General features: G+C 42.5%; 1 protein-coding gene across 6 annotated transcripts in view; it reads left to right on the forward strand.

Moving 5' to 3' along the window:
* PTPN13 (protein tyrosine phosphatase non-receptor type 13) overlaps positions 1-14803 on the forward strand; it is a 1388150-nt gene that overhangs the window by 1037425 nt on the left and 335922 nt on the right. For all 6 annotated transcript variants that reach the window (XM_069630435.1, XM_069630437.1, XM_069630436.1 and 3 more), the window contains 2 exons: positions 6054-6427; positions 11237-11411. In XM_069630435.1, coding sequence (XP_069486536.1) covers positions 6054-6427; positions 11237-11411 — 549 coding nt within the window. The remainder of the gene's footprint in view (positions 1-6053; positions 6428-11236; positions 11412-14803) is intronic.

The following is a 14803-nucleotide window of genomic DNA, read 5'->3' on the forward strand; positions in this document are numbered from 1 at the left end:
TAAGAGGCCTTACAAATGACACCTTCCCCCCTCTGAGGTCGGATTGTCTCTGGCTTTCACTCTGGTAGGCCTACCATCGGCTGAGAGGGGGGGGGGGGTCCCTATCGCTTCTTGGCAGGGTCAAGCTACTGACCTTGTCACAGTAACCTTTGTCTTTGACCATTCCGAACTGGGTGCTACCTTTGCAAGTGTCTTGTACTCCCACTTTGTTTTTACCCACTTCATTAAATCTTTACGTGTGGAACGGATCTGTCCGTTGGTGCACTCTTACCCTCTGGGAATAAACCCTCAGTAGTAGGTTACCCACTTTGCAAGGAAGTAGTCCCACAATTGCCTCTGTGCCAAATTACAACAATCCATTTCTTCCACCACAGCCAATTCTTAGTTTACACTATGGTTATTGTTTGCACACTGATTTTAACATGCTGCATTACTAATTTGTTAAGTCTGCAACGTCTCTATATATGTTCCCTCTACTGAAGTCTTAAATAGTAAAGAATTCAAAATAAGAAAAACACTAGCTAGTAAAAGGATCAGGGCCAATGGTTGTCGCAATGTTCCGTAGCATCAATGATTTGCATTGGCTAGCATGAGTGAAGGCAGGAACATTCTTAAGACATATCGCAGTGTCAGTAGTTAGCAAAATTTGATGTAGTTGAAACCACCTCACCCCTGGGCAACGCATTCTTTGGTGTTTCTTTATGGAGACCGACCTGCCTAGCTCAAATGAGTGGCCTGGTGCTTCTGGCTACTTATGGAGAACCTCTTGCACCCCCTGGAAAATATATTTGGCAACCTTTACTAACTCTTTGCAGTAGCTAAATACTGCATTATCCATCAGATGCATGTGTCCCCGTTGGGTACTGGAGCTTCTGGTAGATGCATCGGCCTGCCAGTGAGTTTCTCATCAGTCAAATCTGTAACCCTGCCAGCTGTGATCTGTATGCTCCTTAGAACCAGCCATAGTGAATCTGGACAGTTCAAACCAGTTTTGGCATTTATTTTTAAGGATGGTGTTTTGTGTTCCCACCAACCCAGCTGATTCTGGGCGATGAAGGCAATGGGGCTCATGGTGTATACTTGGCACTTTACCCAGCTTGTCTATCAGTTCACCCTAAAGTGTGTTCCTCTATCACTGGCACCCCGAACCTAAGAATAAAATAACTTCAACAACTTCACCACAGCTTAGTGTCTGCCTTACGGGTTGGATATGCTTCAGGCAATTGAAAAAAACATATCAGCAATTACTAGCACAAACTCCAAGCCTGCAACATTGGGCCTGCTCATAAAATTGCACTGAAGTTGTGTAAATAGCACACATAGAGCCAGGTGTGCCCCCTGCTCCACGTTCACTGAATTTCCTATATTTTACTTCTGGCATATCAAGCACTGGCAGATAGGCATATTAGTGGCTAGCATCATCTAAATATAAGACAGACAACATTTAGTATTAAAATACCATAAACAGGAAGGGGATATTACACTTGAGGAGGTATGGGCGGCAGTAACAGCTCTCCCCTTGGGTAAGGCTCCTGGACCAGATGGGTACATGACAAATGTCTATAAAACATTTAGGGAAACTCTTCACCCACAACTGGTTCTTCTTTTCATTTGCTTCGGGGGAGCAGGAGGCGTCACCACATCGATAGAGGAGGCTAAGGTGGTACAGTTGAAGCTAGGGAAAGACGTAAAAATAAATACTAAGGTGTGGATTAGAAAGGCTTGTGCCGAGGCTCATTAACCCAGATCAATTGGGTTTTATTAAAAATAGACAAACCTCAAAAAACATTCAAAGGGTCTGCCACCTCATTGAAAAGGTCAATAAAGCCAGGTTTGGCGCTTTTATCCTAGCCCTAGATGCTGAGAAGGCGTTTGACAGAATCGAATGGCTCCCCGCTATTATACACCAAATACGTAAAGCCACTACTGACAAGCATTATAACTTCCTGGGAAATAAAAGGAATTCCATTTGGCGGTGAAGAACACAAAGTAGCAGCGTTTGCAGACAAAATGCTCTTACTAATTACAGACCCGAGCAGGACATTCCCGGGAATTGCATCGTTTTGGGTAGGTGGCAGGGTTAAAAATAAATGCACTCAAGTCGGAAGTGCTGAACCTGACAACCCCGCCGAACATGGAGAGGGAACTGATGGAAATACTCCCATACCAGTGGGGCAGACAAGGCGTTAAAGTATCAGGGCGTCCTGATTACCAAACAGATAGGCACTCTATATCAGGCTAACTATCCGCTGCTACTGGAAAACATTCAAATGCTGTTGGCTGAATGCGGCCCCCTGTCGATATCTTGGATGGGGAGGATCAACATCCTTAAAATGGCCATCTTGACGAAAGTACTTAATCACTTTATGGCCTTGCCCGTGTGTGTGCCCAAACCCTTTTTTCATGCTCTGCAAAGACATACAGGGGCATTTATATGGAATCGCAAGAGGCCTACGGTGGCTAGGCAAATGCTAAGTGCATCTAGAAATAGAGGGGGTCAGGGAGCACCAGACTTCAGGTCATACTATCTTGTGGCAAAGATGAGGGTGATTAGGGACTGTTTCAGGGACGACTAGGAGAAAAATGGACAGGGTGGTAGTGGGAGCCCCATTGGAACAAGTGTTGTGAAAAACCAAGGGGGTAGGCGAGGGGGATGTACTGCAGTGTCATCGTTGCCTTTGGAGGGAAGCATGGGATGCACTGGTAAGCAGGGCTAGGCTGAATACCTACCTCTCCCTCTCTGATGACCCCACTGTTTGGGAACCCCCAGTTTACAACGAGCATGAGGGGAGGAGGCTTTAAGCGGTAGAAGGAGGGAGACTGCAGGATTCTAAGGGACATGTTCTCAGGACAGGAGTTGAAAACCTTCATCCAGTGCAAGAATGATTTTGGGGTGAGGGAAGGGGCGAAATTTCCATATTTTTAATTGAGACACTGGCTGACTAATCCAGAAGTAAGATCGACAGATACCAGGGAGATTGACCCTGTTTGAAAACTATGCAACCTTGGCAGCGGGGGATAAACATTTAGTGGGAGCACTAAACAGTCAAGGGGAGCAACAGCTGACATGGCATTATATGATTCAATGGGAGGCTTCAATGGGGCAACCTATAGAGGCTGATCAGTGGCCCCATCTCTGGGCATGTTTTCCAAAGCTAACAAGGGCTATCCAGATACAAGAAATGTGAGTCAAGTTGATGGTTCAATGGCATTTCACCCGAGACACTACAGCATTTCTACCCAACGGTGTCAGCTCAGTGTTGGAGAGGGTGTGGGGAAGGGGGGGTCGTGGAAGCATATATGGTGGGAATGGCCATCCATCCAGCCATACTGGGACATGATGCGGGAGGCAGTGGTTAACATCTTTGGGATGCTATTTTGCTTTTTAGAAACCTGTAATGACCTTAGAACTACTCACCCTATTGCACGGACCAAATGTTTGTGGACTCAGGAAGGCAATAATACACTCCTAGACCAATGATGGGAACATAATTGGCTCTTTACAGGCCCCTTATTCACACAAATAATAATCATACAGATAACTATTGGAATAAATGCAATTGGTTATACATAGACACACAAGCAAGGATGCTTATTAAAGGGTCTACATCACTGTTAGTGCAGTTGCAGGAGAAAACTTAATCTCTGCCACGACGAAACTACCCAGTCCCGAGGCAGGTAGACAGAGAGATCACACGTACTAATGGGGTCTGGAGCGCAGCGTCCTCCCTCTCAGCGAGACTTCATCACCCTGGGTTCCAATTCTCTGTCTACCATCAGGATACCTATCTTCTTATCGGGAACAAATCCCCACCCTCCTAGCTTGCAAACTGTCCCTGGCCAAAGAACAGACGGCAAGCATGGGAGGCAAAGAGCAGAAAAACCCAGACATTAGTGGAAAAACCCTGCTTGTCTCCCACACGCTCATTCCCAGGACCCCTTATCAATGCACCTGCACATCTCCGTCTCCCCTCGCGATCGTCCTTGAGCGAACAATACAACAGCTATCCCTCATAGTGAGCTCCTCTGTTTCATAATATAATATTGCAATTGTTGCAGAATCCATGTCTGCCATCTAACTGGGCTCACAGAAACGTAGACTTTCATTCCGGTTTGCAAGAGAATGTCCAACATGGCCGTGCACCGGTGCCATGTTTTAGCTCACTTCCACACACGCATTACAGACCCCCTGGCCAGTGAACACTGGGGTGGCCATCTTCGGACTGGGAGAGTGGTTGGAAATCTTCCGTCTAGATCTGAGAATAAAGTGTACGCTGTTAATGGCTGCAGCATTGGTGGTGACGCAGAAATGGAAGTAGAAGGAACCTCCCACAGAGCACAAATGGATTGGCAAGGTTTGGAGTTTTGTAGCAATGGAGTGGGTGATCTATGCTATTCAGGGGGACCACCAGAAGTTTCTCATTTAATGGGACATAATCTTGAAATATTTGCAACAAGACTCAATAGGTGCATTGTTGCGGTGGAAAATGAGGCTATATGGACTGGCCTAACCAGAGACTGCCATGAGACCGTACCTAACAGGACACCAAGGGAACCAGCGGGAGATGTCATTCACAATTATGATCCTTAGATGGGGTCACAATTTGGATAATGGGAAAGCCAGGGCACCTGAGGGGAAAAAGGGGAATGAGAAGCGATGGGGGGAGGGGATAAGGGGAGAGATTATAGAATGGAGTTACAATAAGGTCAATGGGGGGACGGGTCAAGAGGGGGGAGGAGGGCAGGATGTGTTGGGGTCTTGTTGAACTTGAATATGTTTTTGGAAATGCCAATACAAATTCACTTTTAAAAATACCAGAAACAGATTTTTTAAAATTTCAATCTGGACGAAAACTTACAAAAAGTGCAAGTGCCAAACTGCACTTAAATACAAAATTCAAAGGATTGCCTTATGTTCTGTGTTTCTACCCATCTCTGAGGAGTTTACACCATTCCTAAGACAAGCAAGTTATCTTTGATCCTTTAGTTTAACATGAGTTACTAGTCTAGACAATGTAAACTGGTCTTCCAACGTCATCAAAAGCTTTTCAGCCTCTTTCTAATTATGGAATTGCTTGTTGCTATTTGTGTAGAATGATTCCAATAGTTACATATTGTCACTTTAAAAGGAATGTCAGTATTGTCCAATAAGATTTTTGTTCCGAACATACCCTTCCGTAGGCCAAATATGTAAAAAAAAATGTTTTTAAGAATAAAACTTGTTTTGAATTCAGTTGACTAAGAACATTTTTGTTACACCAGTTTAGATTAAAAAAAATAGGCAAGCACACACTTAGCTTAAATTGAGTTGAGGATGCAAGGTTGGGGACATTACCATGGGTACACTACAAGCAATGATTCATTAAAAATGTAGGTGCGTTTAGATGCAATTGAGGGATAGTTCTTGTCATTGTCAAATAAGTGTTTCTATGACAAATCCTCCTGGTTGGTTGTCTTCACTTTTCTTGAGATTCCATCCAAATGATTGCAATTAATCTGGTTTGATTTTCCAGAATGCATAATGCAATTTGAAGGATGTAAGAACTTGTCTTTTCAACATAATGTTGAACAGTGCAGTCACAATACCCACATATATCACTGCAATTAGAATACATACATATCCAAACCTAAAACACTTGTGTACATCCAGATTGATAACCCCTAACAGCATTGCTAGCCTCTGACTTGGTGGGGGAACAGAGCGCACATCTATTTACCTCATCATTATCATGAGACTAATTTATTGATGCTAATTTCAATGAAGACCCCCTGAGCCATTGACAGTGCTCTGCCACTTAGAGGGGCCCATTTTTCACTAAATAAATGTACATAACATAGGAAATCAAGCCCTAATTGCTACATCACAGTGATGTAGTCGGGTTTGATTAATTGAGGTGCCATTCAATCTAAGCAGCTTTCATTTGACCCATTGATGAAATTGTATGTACCTATTGGATTATTCTGCAGTCATGCATCTTAGATTTGCATTAAATAAATGTTTTGTACTTAAATATGTATTTTATTTTTGGTGTACACAAACCTCTTAATAACAGACGCCTTTGAGTTCTCCGCTACATATTTTTCAAGAAGATGGCAGAGCTAATTCAGTGGACAAAAGCACTCCCCATCCTTTAACCGGAGACAGCTCGGATGAAAACAATGAGGTTGCCGATATTAACAATAAACGGCTTAGGTCCCCTTCCAGGAGAGACAGCTACAGTGACAGCAGCGGGACTGATGATGAATTACCTGTCACACCAACAGGACTGTCAAACTCTAGCTGGAGCCCAACGAACTACCAAACTCCTGTGGACATTGTGAGGCAGGGCTCGAGCCACTTTGAAACACCTTGCAACCAGGAGGAGTCCATCCGTACCAGTTTCTACACACCACATGAATCTCCTAGTAAACCAGCCTTTGAGGACAGGTATGTTGAGAGATATGATGAGAAGTTTTGTTTTAAATTGTTGGCAATGAAAAGTAACCTTGTTGTCAAACTTTGAGTCTCACAAATCTGATGAATGTACTTGACATTAAATAGCTTTTTATGTACATTATATATATTTTGAAATGGGATCAGCCTGTGAGACAGTGTTTCCCCATCTCAATGTTAAAATAGACCAGATAATTGTTACTGGGAACATCATAAAATAGGTGATTAAAAGAAAAGAATTGCATGGAAAGATCCTGATCACCCAATGGTTTATTTTTCTAAGTTCCCAAAGCTTTGAACATTCTCTGTACGTCCTGCCCTGCTAGACATGCTGGAGCCAGAGGTGGGGTTCACTCGTGAATCCCGCCAAAGACAAAATGGACAAAGGGACCAAACATGGTTTGGCGCGCAGAGTAAACCTCAAGAAGGATCTTTCCTGTAAGAAATGGCGAAAAAACAAGACCGGGGCAATTTTGACAAAATGGGCACCCATGGGTGCCTTACTGCAGCTGCAATTGCAGCCTGCGGTAAAATACACACAATGGTAGTAAAAAGTAAACCACTGCCACCAGCCATTAATTGTAGAAAGAGTCCATTTCACTTCACTGCTCTTGGGAACAGTAGTTTCACCAAGAGAAGGTATTTAAGCCTTTGGGAAATCTAAGAGACTTCCCTGTGTGACTGCACTGAAGGTGCTCTGTGTCACAATGTAAAGATGCCTATGGAGTTTGTCAGACTCCAAGGTTGAATGAAACCGAGTCCAAATCACAGAAAAATACATGAGAGAGTGGGAAAAAGGTCTCACTCTCTCTAGGTTAGAAATTAAAAAGTCCTAAACTCCTGCAAAAAGTGCTGGGGGTCTGTAAGGTAGAAGGGAATTAGCAGATTTCTGGGAATTCTCCCTAACAGGGGGTAAGGGGTTAAAATTGTTGGGGAGGTTGTTGGGGTAGTGGTAATAGTACAGTGTGAGGCTTTGGAAAAACAATTAATTTGAGTTTTTTTCAAAGTCATTTCTTGGAAGAAAATCACTTCGAAAAAACAGGTGTTTGCTAAGGGACATGGGACCCTTCTAAATAAATATAATGCCTCATACTGAGCATTATTAAATGTATGAGATTGTCATCTTGTAGGTAGAGAATATGAGACATATAGTGAAGTTTAATGCTGTGACTAGCACCTAAAAGTATTACAAGCAAAGTAATAGCAGATGAACTGCAAAAGTAGGGATGTCTATGGAATTTAATAAATAAAGCTGCCATTCTGATGGAGGAAGAGCCCAATGAGACTGTTTATTGAAAAGGAGGGCAGGTGCAAAATGCTGCATCTGGAACAAGTGGCACATTACCCAGCTAGTGACGGTTCTAATTTTTAAGGCAACGACTTTGTCAAACTTCTCTCCTCTCTGAACTAAAACAACAAATCATAGAAAGAAAATGGCAATTATCAAAGATGATACAGTTCTACTCCTTTGTTGTCTTCTTGTTTTCTCGCAGGTTTCTCTGAACTGATATGCTATGAGGCTTCCAAGAAATAGAGCCATTTGTTGTTCAAAACGTCAACATATATTTGACAAGGTTTGGGGTTGTTGGGTTTGTATTGTAGTCCTTATAGAGCAATTGTGTAATGGGGCTGCCAATGATGGGTAATTCTTTTAATCTGATCCAGATCCAGGGGTCTGCAACCTCTGGCTTGAGTGATGTTTTTGACTACCATCAGACCTCGCCAGCATAATCAATGGTGAGGTATCCTGGAAGTCCAAAACATCTGGAGAGTCGCGGGTTGCTGACCCCTGGTCCTATCCAATAAATGGCTAAACTCATTGAAACACTTGTGTATAGGCGCGTTACAAATGCCTTATCATATCATTTCATATATCATATCATATGTTTGGTTTCAAGAAAGTGAGTCCTATCACCATCCATGTTTCTGCTTAACCATTGATGTAAAGAGAACAGTGTCCGTAGGCAATGTTTCCCTACCAAACAAATTGTGTCTTTTCTTGGTGCCAATTTTTAAGATTGTATTGTGGGAATGAATGTTAGATTGACCACATTTTGTAAAGTTACCAAAAGTTTAAGCATGTCCATAACTTGGCATATGTTTGTTTATTTTCAAGGAGCTCCCTGCTGACCTACTAGGTGATGCTAACTTGTAGCTGTTACCAATAACAGGATATAAAATGCATGTATGTAGGCTGTATGGCAATTGTTCTTTCCTATTGGCCACTGACCAATTACTGTACCTAGTTGGTACAGAAAATGATCCTGGTTCACAATGGAGATTTCTATATATTGGTTAATATTAAACATGTTCATAAGTATATGGAAACAACCTTTTTTAAGGATTTGAATGTCAAAAGCAAAAGCTCAATTCAAATGTCCATTGATGGAGGAAGCGTGGATCGCTGTCTCAAAGGGGCAAATTAATGATTTTGACCCAAAGGATTTCATAGGTATGTATTTGCCATATTCCTTATTATTCCAGTTTGTGCGGCAAATAGGATTTTGAACCAATCACAATATTTCAAATAATCATGATCTGTTGTTGGAAACTTAGGCTGTAAAATGAGTACTCACAGTGGGTCTTTCCACTTGGACATTTCTGAATTACAGCTTGGTTGATGGGCAAGATGGTGCCTTGGCGTCATTCATGATATGCAAGGCAGTATTATTGTTCATCACCTTTAGATTGATTATGGAACTAATTATAACTTCACTTCTTTGGTGGTGAATAAAGCTACAATCAAAGTAAAAACATTAAAAACAAAGAGATTGGCACCCATCTCTATGGAGAGTGACTAGTGGGTAACGTTACCCTATGACATGCACCAAGTGTCATTTGTTGTTTTCTAATATGTCACTTTGCTAGTGAAGTGGGACTGGAAAATACTCTAGTGCATGAATGTTTTGTACTGCACTGTAGTTTTTGTAATGGTGCAATACTTCTATGCGGCTGCTGTTTTGTTCCAATCTCGGAAAGAAAAGCTCCTTTTCAAGACACATGTTGAAGCCAATCCCTTAAAACACTTCCTCTCACTATGGCCAAATGGACTATTAGCATAGGCTTTGGGACAGCAACTGATTGAGAGACCAGCTGATTAACTCAAACCTTCAAAGATTATAAATGAGCACTGTACAGGTATTGATGATCCAAATATAGAACCGTCTATGCAGTTTAGGATTAGGAATAATATCTGCAATTTGGCGGATCTGCAATTTGTATTTTGGGAACAGGCCTTGATATACTTGTATATTTTCAAAGAGCTGTTTTTAGTGTGTACGTTTGTTTTAACGTGGCACCACACATCGGAAAACTCATTGAATATTTTAAGTTTTGCTGTATGTTGTGCTATACAGTGAGCGCACAATCCATTGAATCTTGACTAGGTACAATGATTACAGGTGGACACAGGTCCCTGCCTATGCAGTTTGGGATTAATTCTCCTAGTCGGTTATCAGCATTTTTTTAAAGTGATGATGGCAGACACCTTGCTCGATTTAGTGAGTAATGATGCGGGAGTGCATGAATTTGGAGAGTAAAATGTTAGAAGCCCACCTTAAAATCTGGAGATTCATAATTCTTGATGTGAGGGAAATTAAAAAGAATAGCACAGATTATACTATTTCATCTGCATTTCAGGGGTATAAAGTGTGCAGTTCAGGACTCCCAAAGCCAGTTTATCAACAGCACTTTCCCCTTTAATCCTGATTCATAGTTCCTTTCTAATCCACCATCATGCCCTCCACCCTAGAGTGGAGATTTTGTATATCCATTTTCAGCAATTAGTCCATCTCTTCTGAGGTTGATGAAACAGTTTCTGACACATCCTGAGATATAAGTCTTCATGGTTAGCGTGCACAGTTCTTCTTAGCACCCACTCTAGAAATGCTTTACAAGAGAAGGTGCCAGGTGTTAGAACCCCATTGTTTCTGATACTGTGTATGTGCTGTACTGTTTGAGAGTAATCGCCATGGCCCTGGTCTTGTAGGATCTGAAAGGGTATCATTGGAAAGGGCAAAGATCTTTGAGCAGTACTTTCTTTACTCACAATAATTCACAGGCTTTTTCAGCAATCAGTCGGCCTTGTTCCGAGTTTGGCAGAGTGTTAAAAAAATTACGGTAAGTCCATTACTGCCTTTTTTTGGCAGTAACGGAATTACTGCCATTTTTACCGCTATTCTAAATCCTGAGATACATCCTTCACTTTAAAGACAAAAATAGGCCAAATGACTACTTAGGGTAATATGGCAAACCTCCATGGATCCCTATGGACACAAACAATGGGAACTAAGACCACTGTACCACCACTTGTAATCTCGTGGTAAACCCACAGGACCAAATATCTTTAATGGTCACAGGAACTACCACCAAACTTGGACTGAGGCGGAGTGTTTTTTTTACCTCTTTCCAAAAGAACCTGCACAGATTCCTGTTTGCATTAGTTTTCTCCTGTAAGTCTCTAGATTACACCTATGTATGTTGGTCCTCTGTGGTCTTGCCACAAAGAGCCGCCCATATTCATGTGCACTCTTCTTGAAGGTTGATTTCATTTATTTTATGATACTTTGTGACTTTTGCATCATAAGGGGCATTAGAACATTGTTAAACATGATCTTTTAAAATTGTGGTAGCTCATGTAAGTGAATGCGAACAGGTTCAGGGCTATAAAAAAAGGGTTGGAAATATTGTGGATTGGGTAAGAAGTAGAGATGATATACATGTGGTGATAAACTATATACTAGGAAAGCAACGTTATTGATTAAATATTAAAATATTGTACCCTGTACCTTTCACTTTCTTTAGTAACCCACCGTCTCCTGTCCCATTTGATATGGCGCCAATACAGCGTGTCAAATTTGAGGCAAATTTCACTGCCTCAGACAGACTACCTGAAGCCTACCTCACCTCCATGTCTGATGTGTTGCAATGCCAGGGAACAAACAACTTTCTGGAAAAAGAGATTGAAGAATTTGAACCTGTAAGTATTTTGGCATCGGTTTGCAGTAAAGGGAGCCTTGGTGAACACTGTGACCCAGCAGGACCTGTCTTGAATTTTCGCTCGCACCCGTTGGAGCCCCTGGTTATGTTATGCAATTCTAAAAAGTATTTACACTGCACCCATCACCCCCACAGTGGTCTTACACCGCTAAGACTTGTTTGAAGTGTGGCATGTTGTGCCCTCACCCGGGTGAACCAGACTCCGGTCTGTAGCTGAAAAAGTGTGAGAGGACGCATGTATACAATTGGAAACACATTATTTTTGTAATCAACCCAAAGACAGGGTGTTCTCACGTGACAATCTGTTTTCTTTTTAGGTGTGTTTTACTTCGTAGAACCTCTATCTTAATCTCCAGCAAAAATGGACGTTTACTCTGGGTTTGTTTTTCCGTTTTGCGTAACATATGCCTCATTCCATGATTCAATTCTGATTCAGAATTGTTTATTCTGTTTTCAGTGCTTGCAGAGGACACATGAGCTCTACGTTTTTCTTGTGAGATGGAATAAATCCATCAAATAAATCCAAAAATGCAACCACGGCAGAAGCAATAGTCCAGTTTATTTCCATACATCTGTAGAGAAATGGACAGAGAAACTGCCATTGTATCCCAATCCTGACATACAACCCCATAACACATTTTTCCAGGTTTTTATAGGGTTTTACACAATATAGGCCATATAAAAAATCGATAAGATAGATTTAGTCAGTTACATTAATAAAGCACTTCCTAATAGAGCATCCTACGTCCTTGAGGAGCCTGGTTTAGCAGCACCATGCTATGCTTGTGCAATTCTGCTCCATCTCGGGGCGTGACACAATCTCAGCCTACAGTGGCTCTGATTTTGGTTCTCTGGCAAAAATAACTTGCTGTTTGCTATTTTAGTGGGGTGTTTGTTCCAAGCAGAAACTACTGTCACAGATGCACAGCCTTCTGGGCTTTCCAGTTTTTACCAGCCAATCACATTAGCTCATATCGCTTAATATGGCTGTGTTTTGGCTCTGTACATTAGATAGGCAATCAGTGCTTATGGGTGAACACAATATGAATGCCAAACGTCAGTAGTAATTGTTTTTATTCGGCATTGGCCATTAACAATTAGTATTACAGCATACTCATTGTTAATGGCCAAGGTCGAATAAAAACATGAGGTTCTGCATCCCACTTCTGTTTCAACAAGTATTTCACAGAACATTCTGGTAAACATTTTAATCTGTGTGTGTGTATACACTTCAGAGGAACGATTTGATATATCTATGTGCATGTTATGTACTTTGCAAAAGTCTCACTTCATGTTCATTTAATTGATGTCAACTATAGCCAAGTCCTGACAATGACATTTTGCATACCTGACATGCTTTCAATGCCAACCTTTTCAGAATTCCTCTTCTCTTACTACTTTCACCAGCATCTGAGCAGGGCTTGACCAATTACTAGGCAAACTAGGCAGGTGCCTAGAGTGCTGCTAGCAGTGGTTGCCAAAGAGCAGGTTTCCCCTTTGTCATAATGAATTACAAATGAGAAGTAAACCAGTCTGAGCAAACGGGGATGGGGATTGCATGATGACCTCCTGTAAATCACATCACTTGCATGTCTAGGAGTCACCCATGTCTTGCCGACACCTATTTTTGGGCTGCTAGCCTCTTGATCTGACTCGAAAGTAAAAAGTCACGGTCCTACAATAACGTCAAAACTAGGTGACTCACCTCTGAAAAATGAGTCATGGTAGATCGCACTTGGAACTTCTGGAGGCAGAGCATGTTCCAGCTGAAGTAGACCCCACCCGAACAGGAGGAGAGGGGAAGCATGGTTGGGAGTAGGGATCTTGTGCAAGTTTCGCAATAAGAATCCCAATGGCTTTTTTCACACTGTCTCAGAACATGACAAAGTGTACTGTGCTAAAGACAGAGAGGGAGGGAGAGAGAGAGATTCATTAAAATAACATATTGTGGTCGTGGCCGCACCCTAAAGCGGAGAGCAGATAGACCTTTGGACAGACCAAACCTGCCTTGGCAGGACAGATTAATAGAGCACACGACTCTGTGTGGCTTATCGATGTTGGGCCCGGGGGCATCAAGCAGAGGAGGAGCTCGGCACTCAGAGGTGACCGGCATTGTAGCTTGAGGGTTAGCACAAGGTGAGTACTGGAAATCATGTTGGGCTCGCATAGTGCTGTAAAAACATTTATGATGCTGCCATCAGCATCACAGTGTGTCATGGAGAAGAGGTCCACCATGTGACTACACTGTTGTAGGTATGGTTATTTACACCTCTCACCTCCGTTTCAGTCGATCTCCTGAGCTTTCTGGGTGAAACGTGACCCACTGGGCTGATTTATCCTACACACATTCTTTGGAATTTTGTGGTCTGTGGCAAGTCCCTGCTACTATACAACTGGATAACCTGCATTTTCCGATGTTGTGCACACAGTACATGTGAACTTCCACTCTGCAAAAGTCGTGGGGGTCCTGAGATGACAGCGTCATGCAGCAACACTGGGAGGGCGGCAATGTCCTCCAACCAGTTGGGCCCACTCATGGCAGCCATGCAGAATGGGTTTGCAGCCGTAAACTCCAAACTTGATGACATAATAGCCAACATTAATTCCTTACAGACCAAACTAGATAAAGAAAGAGGGCGAATAACACAGGCGGAAATGAGAATCTGTGATCTGGAAGATAAAAACGGAGCTTCATGACAGACGTTGTGGCGATCAAGGAGGAGCTGAAAGCGATCCACCTGAAGTGCAATGATCTTGAGTCCCGTTTCAAGCGCAACAATGTCCGCATTGTAGGGGTACCTAAGAGTGCCTCAAAAGGGCCTATATAGCAGTTTGTGGAGAGGCTACTAAGGATTGTATTTGAATATCCTAATTTCTCATTGCAATTCCTAGTTGAGAGAGCTCACCGGGCTCTGATTCCCTTTCCTAATCCGTGAGCGCCTCCCTGCACGATCATTGCGAGACTGTTAAATTATAGGCACATAGACTTAATCCTCAAAGTGGTGAGGGAACATGTAGCGCTACAATTTGTGGCCTGTAAGGTGTTCATCTACCCAGATTTCTCAGCTGGTGTTCAGGCGGGCCAAAAGACCTTTGACCCGGTTAAGCGCTTACTACGAGAGCAACCTATTCCATATGGAATGTTGTTCCCCTCGAAGCTTTGCATACAGCATGGGTGTCGTCCCCATTTCCATGAGACACCAAGTGAGGCGGGATCCTAAAACAAACCATCTAATCCACTGAAACCCTCTGGCGCCTCTGGCAGTTTCGACTTGGGTTACAATTTGAATGCTGGTATTTAGGACTCTGTTGAATGATGGCTATGAATGTCATGTGAAATATTATGTTGGCTTATTTAGGCTGATACTTGGT

Source organism: Ambystoma mexicanum, chromosome 6q (genome assembly GCF_040938575.1).
Source record: "Ambystoma mexicanum isolate Mex_15411 chromosome 6q, UKY_AmexF1_1, whole genome shotgun sequence".
NCBI lineage: Eukaryota > Metazoa > Chordata > Amphibia > Caudata > Ambystomatidae > Ambystoma > Ambystoma mexicanum.